The sequence below is a fragment of the Lepidothrix coronata genome, unplaced genomic scaffold (assembly GCF_001604755.1).
Source record: "Lepidothrix coronata isolate B3197 unplaced genomic scaffold, Lepidothrix_coronata-1.0 Scaffold128, whole genome shotgun sequence".
Taxonomy (NCBI): Eukaryota; Metazoa; Chordata; class Aves; order Passeriformes; family Pipridae; genus Lepidothrix; species Lepidothrix coronata.
In genome coordinates this window covers 1,612,000-1,627,048 of record NW_016690308.1, presented here as the reverse complement: position 1 = coordinate 1,627,048, position 15,049 = coordinate 1,612,000, and the positions used below count along the sequence as shown (strand labels likewise).

Genomic DNA, 15,049 nt, shown 5'->3' with positions numbered 1-15,049 from the left:
CACCATCCCTGGAGGTGTTTAAGGACAGACTGGACGTGGCACTGAGTGCCACATGGTCTAGTTGACATGGTGTTGTTCAGTCATACGTTGGCCTCGATGGTATCAGAGGTCTATTCACACATTGATTCTGTGATTCTCCCTGCAGTAGCCAAGGAATCCCAAGCCACGTAGGATGGGCGGGCGGGTGGCCGCCAGTTGAGCCCGGGGCGGGACTCGAACCAGTGACTCCTCAGACCGGGGGCTCCACCCCGCGCTCCCGGGGGGCCGAGTCGCGCAGGCGCAGACGGGGCGGCCGGGCGGGGGCGCTGCGGGGCGGCGGGATCGGGACCGGGATCGGGATCGGGATCGGCAGCCCCTGAGCCCGCCATGGGTGACGCGCCCCGCAGGGCGGAGTCGGGCACGCAGGTGAGGCGCTGCCCTCGCCCCCGCCCCGGCCCCCCTCAGCCGCGGGGCCCGGGCGGGGAGGGCCGGGCGAGGCCGCAGCCGGGGGAGGGGGAAGCGCCGGGCGCTCCCCAGAGCGCCCTTGGGGGAGCGCCCGCGGAGCCTCCCGAAGGGCCGGGGTGTGCGGGAAGGAGCAGGGGGAGGGTTCAGCCGCCTGGAGGGCTCCCTAGAGGGTTTCCGTGGGTGGCAGCGGCTCCAGGCGGGATCAGGGTCCCGGGCGTCCCTGCCCTGCCTGTGTGTGGGGATGCGGGTGGGGGGCTCTCCATGGGCGCTGCTTGCGCCGGGGCAGGCGGGTCGGGTGTCTCGGGAATTCTTTGTAAATGTTCCCTTCGCTCTCCCATCCCAAGAGTGGGTGCCTAAGGAAGAAGGGCTTTGAGGAAGGTTTGGTTTAAACGTTTGGACTTGGTGATCTTGAAGGTCTCTTCTAGCTTTAACTATGATTTTAGCTATGATTCTATGTAAAGAATACAGAAGGTGGAATTGTTTTCCTGCTCTTATGAGAAAAAGGGTTTGAGTTTGGGGGTTTGTTGCGTTTGGTTTTGGTTTGGTTTGGGTTTTTTTTCCCTGCTGGATGGCATATTTGTTAGAAACTTCCACTTGCCATCATCAACTTAATTGCTTGGAGATTTGTGTGTAACTATCAGAATACATCGAATGGTTCATATAGAAACGTAGAAATATGTGGTAATATTTATTTCTTGATAAATCTCCGTGTTTTTTCAGTGGCTCTTAAGCCCTTTTGACACTTAAAAAAAAAATAGTACCAGATGCCCACTATCAGCAAATGGACATGAATAAAGGACATGAGTTGTGCTGTGTCCAAGGGGGTAAATGCATTTATTTGTCCATGGAGTGGTGCCAGCAGGGAATGCACATGGCATCAACTGGCTGCGATGGATGGATAGCCAGCCTGGACCAAGGGAGGAATTGATAACCGATGGGTTAAGAATGGTTAATGTATGAATACACAGTCCAGAAAAAAATGGTAAAAGCCCTTGAAACAGAAAACACTTAATTTAAAACAATACTTCCTCAAATAGCCTCCTGCATATAAGATCAGGTTATCCTGGAACAACAGTCTTGTACTCTTATTATTCAATATAATTAATACGACAAATTAGAACTTCTTACAAAACACCTTTGGTGTATCACAGTAAAATTAATGATAAATTGCTTGCATATGTCTTCATACCCAAAGTTTACAAAAGCTCAGTCAGAGCTGTTATAGTGGTTGAAAATTAAGTTTTGTCTCGTACTCAAGATAGGTTTGTATGTGTAAACAGCCTGTAGGTTAGCTCACAGCCTCTAACAGAGCTGGAGTATTTGATTTGAATTTCTTTAACATTTTAATGAAGTAATCTCTCATTCCTGACAAGACCTACATGTGTTCTTCCATTTATGCATAGCTCTGTTGAAACCAATAAAGTATAAGCACATCATGTATTAGTCAGTGGGGCTGTCCAAATGCGTATTCGTTTATTAAAAATTTGATAAATTATAAAAGGCATAGTTGAAATATTTGAGTCCCATCAGCCTTGTCATTAATGAAATTTAACCTACCTGCTGTCTGACTCTTCTGTATAACTTGTTTTCTACACGTGACTGCACAGATGTGCAGTTTCTTGCTGGCATAATTACATTTGAAGAACACCTAAGAGTGAAGACCTACCACTAGCAGGTTGCTAAAGGGTGGTGTTTTGTGTAAAAGAAGATGAAAAGAGGCTTATGAAAGAATAAATGAGCATCTGCAGTTAGAGTATGGGATCTGAAATCTCTAATACATGATTGATGTTGTCTTGGGGTTTTTTTCCCAAGCTCTTCCAACTCAAAACTCTCTTCTGCAGTGCTGTGTGCTGTACAGTGTCTGTGGCAAAGCCTGGGACACCTGATGTTCACCCTCCAGATTAACCTTTAAATCCTGTAGATTTCTCCTCCTCCTCATTTTACACGTGAATATGTGGGGAGGCAAAGTGGAAATGCTGCCCTGGAACAGAGCCAGGGTGGCTTTTGCCGATTTGGAAAGCCCCGTGCTGTCCCTGCCTGGAATGCGGGCAAAGGTGAGGGGATTGCCTGTCTGGTACCTCATCTCAGCTTCGCCTCCGTCACTTCTGCTCTGGTGTGGACAAACCTTTGTGAGAGTTGAAGGAAAATTGTTCCTCTTTCTGCCAGGAACCCCGTTGCTCCCAGCACGACATTAATGAGGCAAGTGCCTTTGGAGATTCTGCTTCAGATCTCGGAAGTAAATACAAGTTTGATAAAAACACAGGTGCACTATCATCAGCAAATTACCATAAATTACCTACATGAGCAGTGCTCAGAGTAAGCACCTGTAGTTATTTAAAATTAATATATAAACTTGTCATTTTAATAACTGCAGATTCATATTTAAATGATGCCCATCAATCTACCATGTGTTTCCAAAGCTCTGGCAGTAAGCTTAAAGAGGTGACAGTCTAAGAGGAGACATGGGCTCATTGTTTCAGAAGAAATAAACTGCAGAGGATGTATTTGTTAACGTAGAAATAAATTGAGGAGGAGGAGGCTGCAGAAACGTGTTTAGCCCAGCCATGGTTGTGACTCCTGGACTGAGCAGTGCCAGTGATCCAGCCCCTTGTTATCCCAGAGTGCTGGAGAGGTGCTTCCTCTGCTAAGAAGCGAAGAGCATCAGCAAGCAGCAGCCTGTGGTGGTTTTCCTCTTTCTCTCAACTCCCACTGCTGGATGAGGGGGTGAATTCCCAGCCCTTCTAGCCAGGGGCCAGGGCCAGGCACTGGCAGCTGCTTGCACAGAAGAGCTGCACATGTAGGGTCTTTCTTGGTGGTTGAGATCTGGTTTATGTGTCCCAAGATGCATTCCTGTATTCTTGTGTACATATGTCCATTTGGATTTTTCCTTTGTCTGGGTCACAGAACCCTACTGGTTCCCAAAATACTCCAGAGCTCACCATGTGAGTGTTTTCTGTGCTGCACAAATATGTGAAATGTAATGGGAGGATCCACAGATCCACAGCAAGGTCAATTCAAGTGTTTTTCTGGCCCTTCAGTGGACGAGTCAGAAAACTCTCCTGGATAGGTGTGAGTGGGCCAAGGCAAACACACTGACATTTTGTTAATGGAAGGGACTGTTAAAATGTCAATGAAAACGTCACACATTCCCACCATGACCACTTGAAGTAAATTCAGGGCCATTTAATGGAGTTTTATTCTACTGTGAAAGGCAAACACGACTCTTTAAAAAACTGTTAAGACAATTCAGAGCAAGTGTTGCTTGTGGATGTGGCATAGAGGAAAGCAAGAGAAGGCAGCAGGTGTTTAAAGGTGTGTGCTTGCTGCTGGTTTGGTCTTGAGGAGGATGGGATAAAGCTGAACAGGATTTGTTTTGTTCAGATCGTTAAATGACAGCTGGGTGTGTTGGAGAATGAAGTATTTGGCACCAGGGTACGTGCTCTGGTGACACTGAGTATCCCAATAATGTCCTTTCTCATGTGTAGGGAATACATGTAGGGAATAACAGCTCTGGTACTGGGGGAAATGTTAGTTCTTGGTTATGCAGTGTGCCAGAATTACTAATAACACAGGTTATGTGAATACCTGTCTACTTGCTATGCAAATACCTCTCAATTTAAGAAACTGTCCATGAACTTTGAACTAATTTGTTTTACAATGGTCTTGGTTTACAAGGGGCTTTGGAGAACATGCTTAACAAATTCAAGCTTGCTTTAGAAAGGTTCTTGCAGGGCCACTGGTGACTAATTACTTTTGATCATTCTTAATCCATACTCTGTTTGAACAAGTAACTATGATATAATAGGATTGTAGCCCAGAGGAGTCCTGTGTAACTTTTCAGGTGAAATGCACATGGTTTTACTTAAAAATACTCAAAGGCACTGACTCAGGAGATTGATGATGGGTAAGGTTTCACCTCTCAACCAGTAGTTTTTTGTGAAGGTGGTGGTTGTTACAAATGATCTTCTTTCCCTTTGTTCTTCCCAGTGGCAGCACTGCTGTGTACCAGAGGCAGTCCCTCTTGCTAATCTACCTGTGCAGCTTTTCTTTTTAAGCTTTTATTTCCCCTAATATATCCACTCCTCATTGCCATTGAATCCGTGTGCTCATTGTTTGTGAGGATGGAACCGCCTGTAGTCCAGACTGTATGTTTCCACGTGTATTTTTGAAAACATTTTTAAAATCAGGCTAATCTTTTGATATAGGGCTGTCATGGAAAACTGTCAGATTTAGGGTTTATTCCTTAGGTCCATTATTTTGAGTTAACAGCGTGTCTCTCTGTCTTGTCTTTAAAAGCTGCTGGCGCGACTCGAGGGCAGAAGCTCTCTGAAGAATCTGGAACCTTATCTGTTTGCTGAGGAAGGATCTCCTGTTCATGGTAAAAATGTGTCTTTATCCCATTTATGGAAAAATGTCCATGTAAAAGTGTTCTCAGAGCAATGTGACAGACATAATCTTACAAGTAGATGATTTTGCCCTGGATCAGAATTTTAATTGTTGATGTATTTCTATGCAAACTAGATAAAATGGAATGATGCAAAGTCACCATTCCAAACATTATTAAGTGGACTTGAAAATCTGCTTCATGCATGTCAAAACACAGGTGTAGGTGAGTAAGTACCAAGCACATTGGTCAGTTTTTAGTAGTTTTACACCATTTTGTTGTAGAGTCTGTCATTAAACCTCTTAGTTTTTTTTAGTCAGTGGTCTAAACAACCACCACAAAGTCATAACTGCAGAAATTTGCAAAGAACATGAGGTTCAGTAAATAGCAAAGAGTTCAGTGATATAGAGTGGTCTGGAAAATTTAGGATAAGGGGCATGAGCAAACAGTACTTTTCAATAAAGCCAAGTCATCAAGCCATTCAGTTGTGGCCTGAAAAATCCTAATTATACTTAGATGGAACTTTTGAAACAATTCCATTGTGGACATAGGCACTAATCAGCTGAATGAGTTCACGGGCAATGTTTGGATCAACATGGCTCATGGAGAATTTCAAACTGGAGAAATCAAACAACCTCCCGAAGACACCAGTACTACAAGTTTAAGGGAGATTCTTCTAGGAAGAAGTTTTAAGGTCAAAATTGGATGTTTTTATGAGCTAAATAGAAATTAACACACTATTCAGGAAGTCAGATTGGTTTTCCAGATTGTGTGAAATTTCTTGAATTTCATAATGGAAGAGACAACTCCGATTACACAAAATTAGAAATACGTAGGAAAAAAGGCACATGAATGGCAAAATGCAAGGATCTTGTGGGTGAGGTACTACTGTTGTGGAATGAATGTATGAGTGAGTGGATTTCATGTGGCAGGTGTGTGGCTGCAGTGGTTATCAGCACACTTGTCTGCAGTTTGAATTCCTGCAAATGTAGAAGGTTCAGAAGAAATAGCAGAAAAAGCAATTAAAAGAATCAGTATATTTGGAGGAGAGCTGATGCATAGTCTACAAACACAGTCACTGTGAGACTATTCCTGTATTGTTTTGCAGCACTTGAGAATACCTGTGGGGTTTAGCAGTATATGATTCCTGCCCCAGAAGTTTCAAATGTGACATAACAAGGATAAAGGGCAGAGAAATACTGGTAAGCCAGTGCAAGTGGAGCACAGAAGAATATTTAAATACTCTCAATTCTGAAGCTCTTTGTTATCCACAGGAAGAATTAAGAACCAGTAAGGAAATTGGTATATGTTTCACAAGGCTCTCAAATTCTTAATTATTTTAAAAGACGAGATCTTTATGTTTTAAAAAAATGCACTAATAGAAAATGCTGATATTTTAGTCTGGGATTTTTTCTAGTTAACTTTACACACGAGAAACAGATGTTTGAGACTGAACTGGCCATGTTCTGGTTGAACAGACTTTAAGAAGCCTTCTTGAGGGTTAGTGATTGCCCAAAGTCCACAGCATTACATAATTTCATGTCAAATTATTTGCTTTGCTCTTAAAGTTAAGTAGGTTGTTCATGTCTGTCCAAAGACTGTTCCAGAACCTCAGTTCTAAGATGGCTGGAAACCTTACAAAATTCATCACTGGTTTCTCTGTGCCAACGGAGTTATTGAGCTTCTGAAGCACTTGTATTTTTCTTCTGCATTGAACAAATGGCATCAATTATTACCCATAATTTGCCTTGCTTTTTGGCTGACATCAATGATGCTGCCTAACATATTAGCACAGATCTTTAGCTGTATGTACATAAATTGACTTCACCTTCTATTACGTTTTTGCTTTGTCTTTTAATACCACGGTATTCATTTGAGCCCATGTGTTGTTTTGATGTGTGTTCTCATTATTCAGTCCTAAATCCCTGCTGAAGACCTTCCTCTCCATTTGTCATGAAGTTGACTTTTAGTGGGTCACTGTGGAATGCTGTGATGGATTGCCCACAAAGTCTGTACTGAACAGCTCTTAATCTAAAATGCTGTGATTAAAGTAATGCAAGGACCTAAATTTTATTTTTCTTGATGCTATTTAAAACAAACACATACATGAAATTTCAATAAACTACCAAATGTTACGTTGTAGTTAAGTGTTCCTTACATGCACGTCAGAGTACTATAAAATAGGGACAGGTAATATAGCTACTGCTTCTAATTATGATGGACTTGCATATTTAAGAACACATAAGCACATTAATTACATACCATTTAAGCTCTTCTGGAATGGAGCAAAAGTGACACAAGCTTTAAATAATCTTCCCCTATTGCCAGTCATATTTCCCCTGTGCCTGTGGCATGAAGGTGTGGGTGTCAGTGTAAAGCTCTGATGTTCAGCAATAGCATGACACCCAGCATTAACTTGGAATAAATATTGGGCCCTTCTACTTCACTTATAAATGGTATAAATATTAGCGACAGCTTCTGCACACTGGTGTAAATCACCAGCCCAGTAACTTCAAGGTATCGGATGATGTGAACTCCACAGAGTTATTGCTGAGTATTCCAACAGCCTGCTTGGAACTGCGGTGTCAGAAAATAGTTTAGCCAGCATTTGCTAGTGGAATGATTACAGACAGAAACAAGGCTCCTCTCGTTCAAAAGATAACACCGAATTGATGACCAGGACTGAGCGCAAAGTTTCAGTTAAAAATATATTAGTGTTGTGTAAATATTTACATTTATGCAGCATCATTTAGCTTATCCTGCACGCTGGTTCATAGCAGTGGACTATTGTTCTCTTTAGTCTGCCCATCGTGGGCCAGTTCAAGCTACCATGAGCCAAGCAATGTGTTGGGTGACTCCTTAAAATCTACTTCTTGAATTCATCACTGCTGAATATCATATGAAATCGCTCTGCTTATCCAGCTCCATCTGTTAAGTCTTCACAAACTTAAGTCTTTATTAACCCAATTAGTTTGTCTTCTACATGTTTTGCCAAGCTAATGGAACGTTCATCTACTGATATGTTTAACGTCTGCCAACACCTGTTCTAATAGAAAAAATTCCCATTAACCTTCTTCCATGTTTAAAGTGTCTGTTCCTACTCTCCCTCTCAGCCTGTTCTCATCCTGTGACAGTGTCTTTTTACTAATCCTCCTTTCAAAGTTATTTTGACGTTAATGGCTCATGCTAGCATTGATCACCCAGTTTCTTCTGTGACCTATTGTGAGGGTGTCAAAGGCTTCTTGAAAACATTGCTGGCCTCACTTCCTCCTCTGCTGTGTCATGGTTTGTCCTCTCTGATCCAGAGGAATGAATTTCCCCTCTTATCTTACTCTAACAGCCTGGTTGCTAATTCAATGAAACCCTACATTTATAGATGTTGCTATAAATGGCTTCTGTTTTGCACCCATTCTTCTTGTGGGCAACCTCTGGGATAATCAGGAAGGCACAGAAATCCCCAGCCCTCTTGAGGTTTTCTTGCAGTCCAAGCTATTACTCTTTTCAAAGTAACTCCAGTGTCTTGGTCAAACTACAGTGCAGCTGTGTATCTTTTTCAGCAATGTTGAACAAACTTTGAGGGGTGCTTGGCTGTCTTGCTGTCAACATTTATAAACCACCACCACAAAAACTTCTGAGACTGATTTTTATCATTCAATTTTTAGAGTTTTTACTTAAGTAAGTTTAGTAGTTCTGCCAATAACAAAATCTCATCCAGTGTTATTCTGCAGCACACAGACATCCTGTTAGAGCATCTTCAAATGGAAAAAGTGGAGCATTTATTTCCCAGAATAGCTTTTTGAATCAAATAGGTCATATTTTGCTGTAAAGGCAGGTGAGGCACCTGTATGGCATGTTGGCCCCATTCACTTACTGGTGTGGATTCAGAAATGCCAGTCAGGGTGGCACAAAGCCAGTGGCAGACAGAAGATATGCTTTGTACCTTAACAAGAGGTGCCTTGCGCAATTGCTCTAAAATATTCCAATAGATGAAATATGAGGGAATGACCTACCAGGACGTTTAGGAAGAGTTCTTCCAAGCTGCTGTCTCACCCTACCAGGGCGTGGTTAGGTCACTGGCACAGGCTGTGTGACAGCAGAGCAGCCACTGGCTGCAAGTGCCAGAGCTGGACATTTGACCCCTGGACAGGAAGAGAAAATGAAGATTTGTGTCCCAGCAAGTGTAGTGGTCTTTCATCTCAAAAGTGGGTGAGCCATTTGAAACAGCTAAGTAAAGGTTTGGGAGGCAGTCAAGCTTTTTAATAAATTTTGAAGTGTCAGAAATTCATAGAAATGGAATTGCAGTCGTGGAGCAGCAGGAATCCCATTATGGAGAGGCGGGCAGTGTGAGTGCCACGGAAATGGGCAGACTTGTCACGTCAGGTGTAAATTGCTTTTAATGCTTGCAAAGGGTGAAGTAAGAGCTTGGTTTCTTCCCCACCACCCTCTGCCCCTCACCCTGAGCTGCGTCTTGACATTATACACACTTGTGAACAAGGACATCCTCTGGAAGTTGAGCAGTGACTTGAAAAACCCTGTTAACTCGGGCAGGCACAAACACGTTTAAGGAAAGTTGCAATTAATTCTCTACTCTCACATCTCCCTATGAAAAGCTGTTATGCCATTTGCACTTGCCAAGGCCATGGAAATCTCTCACCTTCCTGTAATTACAGTTGTGTGATTCTCCTTACTGCACGTATTTACCCTTCTGCCTAAAATCCAAAATGTCATAAATAAATAATCCAGTTCCCAAAATTAAGAATTTATAAAACGCGACTAATAAATTAACGTTTTTTAGATTCCGGCTCAAGACATCAGGAGACTTTGGATAAGATTTAAAAATAGCTTGCATTCACATCCAACAAAAGAACTGGTTTCCTAATGAAGTGGAATGCTGCTTTTAATTAACATTTTAAATTTATGTGATATGTATTTTACTGACCCACATGGATGAGGCAATTGGGCTGAATCCTTTTATGAACGGAGATCCTTTGCTTCAGACAGAGGTGTTGCCTGGAGTTGAAGGAATCTGAGTCCCCTTTGTCAAAAAAAGCAGTTTCATATTATGATCAGCACAGAAGAATATAAGTGCTAAATAAACCTACTGGTGTTCTCTTCACCAGTCACAGATTCCTGTAGGTATCTTGTGACATGTGCAGGTACTGAAGAAGCTTATAGAAGACATGAAATGCTGAAGGACAGGCTGTGCTGTAAAAATAGATGTGCCAACGTAATTTGGACCTCTGATATATCAATTTTGTTATGTTTTGCTTGTCCTTTTTAATTTATTCCTTGATTGTGTGTGCATAATGTAGATGGTTTCTTAGCCACTTCTGTATAACATCTTCCTCCTCTGCTTTCATCGACCTGTGATGATACCAATGAAATCCAGTTGCCAACCTTTCACTGATACTGGTGTCCTAGGTGCTATTGGCAGAGGTTTTCAACCTTTGTTCCCAGTTGATTTTTTTGACTTTAGAGGCCTTTCTTGAAAATTGAAATGTCTCTTTGTAGATGCTAACCAGGATTTAAACATTTTTAATGCATATCAAGCTTTCCAAAATGCATGTTCCAATTTGTGGAATAGTGAGTATTGGTTCAGTAAACACTGGAAAGTGACCCTGGGCTATAAGTGCTCTTACCTGACAACGTACTGCCTTGTTTTTGAACAGGAGACATCATTGAATTCCACGGTGCAGAAGGAACAGGAAAAACGGAAATGCTCTATCACCTCATAGCCCGCTGCATCGTTCCAAAGTCGGGAGGAGGGCTGGAAGTGGAAGTCATGTTCATTGACACAGACTACCACTTCGACATGCTCCGCCTGGTTACCATTCTGGAGAACAGGCTGGCACAAAGGACGGAGGAAATGATAAAGCAGTGCCTGGGAAGGCTTTTCCTTGTGAACTGCAATAGCAGCACTCAGTTACTGCTCACTCTCTACTCTTTAGAAAACCTGTTTTGTGCTCACCCCTCGCTCTGTGTTCTGCTTTTAGACAGTATATCAGCTTTTTATTGGATAGACAGAAGCAACGGAGGGGAGAGTCTTACCTTGCAGGAGATGAATCTGAAGAAATGTGCCAGCTTTCTTGAAAAGCTTGTGAGACAGCACCACTTGGTCCTCTTTGCAACAACACAGACACTTATGCAGAAATCTGCAAACTCTGCAGAAGGCTTTTTCCCTTTAAAACTTCCACATGAAACTGATACAGACTATAGACCGTATCTTTGTAAATCATGGCAACAAATGGTAACCCACAGGATATTTTTCTCTAAGCAATGTAGTTCTGGCAACAGCAATGGTTTTACAGTCATTTCTTGCCACCTCAAAAGAAACCAGGTAGTAAAACGTTCATTTAGTGTTGCAGAATGTGGAGTTCGGTTTTAAATTCAGTTTGCTTTGTAAACCTTTAGCGACTCTTGGTGCTTAACGCCTGATTAGGTCTAAGTAGTTTCTGGTACCTTGAAAACTAGCTGGTTGTTGCTAAGTGATTAAGAATTTTTGTCACCATTTTCTTAAAGTTTAGTAACATTTTTATTCATGCTTAACCAAAGACACATTAAACTCCAAGTACCCTTCAGTAATCTAACCTGTGTGATATGTGGCCAAATGCACTGATTGAATTTCTGGGTCTTGCTGCTTTACACCCCTTCTCTTCCAAGCTCCAGCAGTGGGAGCGTGGTTTGGTCCATGGGGGAGGCTGCAGAGAGGCAAGAGTTCACTTTATAAACATTGGCCTTGGTTTATTCCCTGTAGCCCTGGGCATAAGAAATGTATTCACCTCTTTGCCTGAAGAAGGGGATTCATGGTCACAGCCTGTGAAGTGGTGGCAGTCCTGACTCTGCTGCTCCAGGTTCGCAGCCGCTCTGTTTCCATTGGCATGTTCTGGGAGGAGCAGGGATTGCAGGTGTTCTGACCTTTACAAACATCTGGCTTTGAAAAATCTACACCCATCTCAGAAAAAGAGGCCTGATTTCCATAACTGAAGGTAAACTAAAGACCCAGCTCTGGGTACCTGTGAGTTTGTGCAACATGCAGCAAATAGTTTAGCTTTTGAAAATAATTAAGTGCTGGTTATGGGTTGTTTGGGGTGGGGGTGTGGTTTTTTTGTTGGTTTTTTTGTTTTGTTTTGTAAATGATGTACAGACATTTTTTTCTCTCTTCCCTCCCTTGTTATTCCTTCCCACTTCTTTCCCTGCCCCCACTCTCTCTAAGAAATCCAGGAATGCCATGCCTCTGGTCTTTACCAATATGTATTTGCCACATGTAGAACATTTGTGTGCAGGATTTGGCATGCAACATGTTGCAATTCTGGCAAAGAAGATTTGGAATTTATGGAAAATGCCCTACAGTTCTGGCAAAGAATACCATATTATTTATGAACCTAGAGTGCCCTTTGAAAGCTTCAAAGTGCTTTACAAGAAAGAAAATTGCACACAGAACATTATTTAATACAAAAACTTACATTAGCTTACAAATTCAAATTACTCAAACATGGGGGAAATATTTCTCACAGCGATATTCGTTCAGTCATGTTGCACAGCACGTTTTATAGTTTAGATTGAGCAGATTATTAACAAAAATGCATATTAAGAAGTATCTAGCTCTTTTGAGTATCCATCTTTTTGGGGAAGGTGCCTAAAAAACTCTGTTGTGAGATACCTACCTTTGAATTTCCTGACTTCTGAGGCAGCTTTTTCAAGCTGAATGTATGTCTGGATTCCCAGCTGTGTATAGTTCATTTACCCTCTTGGGTTCCACTGTGTCTGTTCACAATGAGTTCAGTTTAGTTATTCTTTCTGTAGGAAAACTTCCTTTTTCCCCCCCTTCATTTCAAACTTTCCATCTGATCACTTCTTCACACCGTCTGTTCCTTTACTGTGACATGAGTGAACTTTGCCTTTTCAACATCTCCACAGAGCTGATGAGTTTTTAGATTGTGGTTTCATGTGTGCTTTCTCTTCCATCAAAACATGTATTTTAATTCAGACTTGCATAAGTACACAAATACATGAAAAAATATACAGCAACAATTTAGCCTAGACTGGACCTGAGTTAGATGGTTTACCATGAGTAGGCACTTCCACGAGGAATTATTGTAAAGGGCTTTCTTGAATTTTTTCTAAAAAAGAACAGGAAGGTTCAAGTAGAACTACAGAACTCTAAAATATGAAAATTATAGGAATATGTAATTTCTACTAGGAAAAAAGCAGCCCTCTTTCTATTGGAGAATACAGCTCCACTGATTATTAACTGCTTCAGAAAATCATACTTGCTAAAAAATATGCTTGAGAAAAAAACCCAATAGATATGTTCCGGCATTCCCATCTGGAAAAAATGCTTTTATATTATTCACAATGTAGTTTGTATTTTGCATTGTACTACGGAAGAAATGCCTAAATTGAATGGAAGCCAAAGTTCCAGTTGATCAAAAAGAGCACCTCAGGAAATTTCGAAATTTCCCAGTTTTACTTTTGCTTTGAATGCAGACAGATTTTTTTAATTTTCTGATAATTGTAATGTTCATGCTCTGCACATTTGTTTTAGCTGAATAGCAAGCCTGGATTTCAAGGTGCTGAACATCTACATATCCCTGTAATACTGCAGGAGGGATAGGCAGTATGCAATCTGGGAGTGCGCTGACCTCAACCTCTGCCAAAATTATGCCATTTGGAAAAATGAACCTTTAGGATACAAGTCTAAGAAAGATGCAGTGATAAAGAACCTGGGAGGCAGCAATTTTGTTTGTACCTTAATGCACTGCGAGTATGAAAAAGGGAGTTTACCATTTTCTAAATGGAGAATTTTCTCAAAATTTTGTACAAAAATTGTGGTTAGCGGAGAGTGCAGTTTGTCACTGTGAGCTGGGAACGGTATTTTAAACGTAGCGTAATACTTAGCCTGTGCTATTAAATGCAGATTCTCCTCTTTCACCCAGACCCAAGTTACCACCCCGTCTCCATCCCACTGTCTCACCTGGAGTGCCCTGTGCTGCTGCAGCTCAGACTCCCAGGGAGGAAGCTCATTTTGGGTTAGTAGGTCTGTGCTGCTGGAAATCAGCCCTGCAGAAGAGGATGGAATGCATGTATTCCTAAACTCCAGTGTAGCCAGGTATTTCTTAGAAATGAAAATCCTTTCATGTCAGTGCCGTTGTTCTTCAGCTCAGTGTGGTATTGTTAAGGCTTTTGTAGGCATAGGAACTTTTTACATTCCATAGAGTTTTTGTTTGTTGCTTCATATGCAACATGGAATTAAAGCAACAAGCTTGAAATGAAGAGGAACTAGTCCACCCTTCACCCCCCTCCTTCTTATAATTCTTAGCAAAACTAAATTAAGGTATTTTGCAGGTTTTATATTTATTTTCAGCTAAACTAGTGTTTCTATGGACACCTGAAAAGAAAATATGGGGTTTTATATCCAGTAAAAAGTTCTTTGTACGCCTAGGCTTTTATAGAGCAAATAAAATACAAATAACAGTTTGCTTGGTTTAAGTTTGTACTTGCAAAATAAAATTCAAATTTCCTTTTTCTTACATAACTGATTCCAGCCACTTAGTTTGGAAATGGCAGAAGATAAAGGTTCTCCTGTGAAAACATACCTGCAGTTTTATTTTTGCTGGAGAGTTATGGGCAAAGGCAGAAAAAATACCACTTTGATGGCTGCTGTATAGAAGGCTTGGACTGTGTCCTGCAGAGGAACATGACTTTTAACTTTTCTGTGGCTGCTCTAATAAAATGTCTCTTGAACCTCTTTATTCAAATGTATTTTTGATATGCAGTTACCATACTGGGTCAATGGGCAACATCGCTTTGCAATCAGCCAGCCTTTTGCCAAACTTAACATCCACCTCAGGAGAAAGCTGTGCCACGGCACCAAACTTCAACTCGTGTAGGAAATTGCAGTGAATTCTCACCTGTGTAAAAGCTGCAGACGGTTGTGATGTTTCCAGCAACTACAGGGTAGCACAGGACTTGTATGTTTCCTAGAAAAGGGGAAACATTCGAAGGGCTTGGAAGACTTTGGCAGTGGAAAAAATTTCCAGACAGGGAAAGGAGCATCAGTACCAAGTATCTTCATGATCTTCTGGATGGAGAACTCTGATGCCCTGCAGCAGTCTCTGAAATCAAAGGTCTGGGCATCCCTGTGGGTGAAAGAAGGCAGCAGAGTGGCACTGGGCTGTGAATAACGTGGCTACAACAAAAGGACTCGTGAACTGTTTGCTA

At 41.8% G+C, this 15,049-nt stretch overlaps 1 protein-coding gene across 2 annotated transcripts; it reads left to right on the top strand.

The window, feature by feature from the left end:
* The first annotated feature begins 308 nt into the window (after window positions 1-308).
* XRCC2 (X-ray repair cross complementing 2) lies at window positions 309-14,580 on the top strand. Of its 2 annotated transcripts, XR_001876693.1 has the most exons (4): window positions 309-405; window positions 4,741-4,822; window positions 10,498-13,937; window positions 14,374-14,580. XR_001876693.1 is itself a non-coding variant. In XM_017826543.1 (3 exons), exons 1-3 carry the CDS (start codon window positions 367-369, stop codon window positions 11,211-11,213), a joined length of 837 nt encoding a protein of 278 aa, XP_017682032.1. In that variant the 5' UTR covers window positions 309-366; the 3' UTR covers window positions 11,214-14,580. The 2 variants fall into 2 exon arrangements, 1 of the variants encoding a protein (XP_017682032.1); XM_017826543.1 differs by having other exon boundaries at window positions 10,498-14,580.
* Window positions 14,581-15,049: the final 469 nt, after the last annotated feature.

Bases quoted from the DNA above. Each gene is read 5' to 3' on its own strand.
- XRCC2 (XM_017826543.1), top strand. From the start codon at position 367: ATGGGTGACGCGCCCCGCAGGGCGGAGTCGGGCACGCAG. The intron at 406-4,740 runs GTGAGGCGCTGC...TGTCTTTAAAAG, and splicing joins GGGCGGAGTCGGGCACGCAG to CTGCTGGCGCGACTCGAGGG. The intron at 4,823-10,497 runs GTAAAAATGTGT...GTTTTTGAACAG, and splicing joins GGAAGGATCTCCTGTTCATG to GAGACATCATTGAATTCCAC.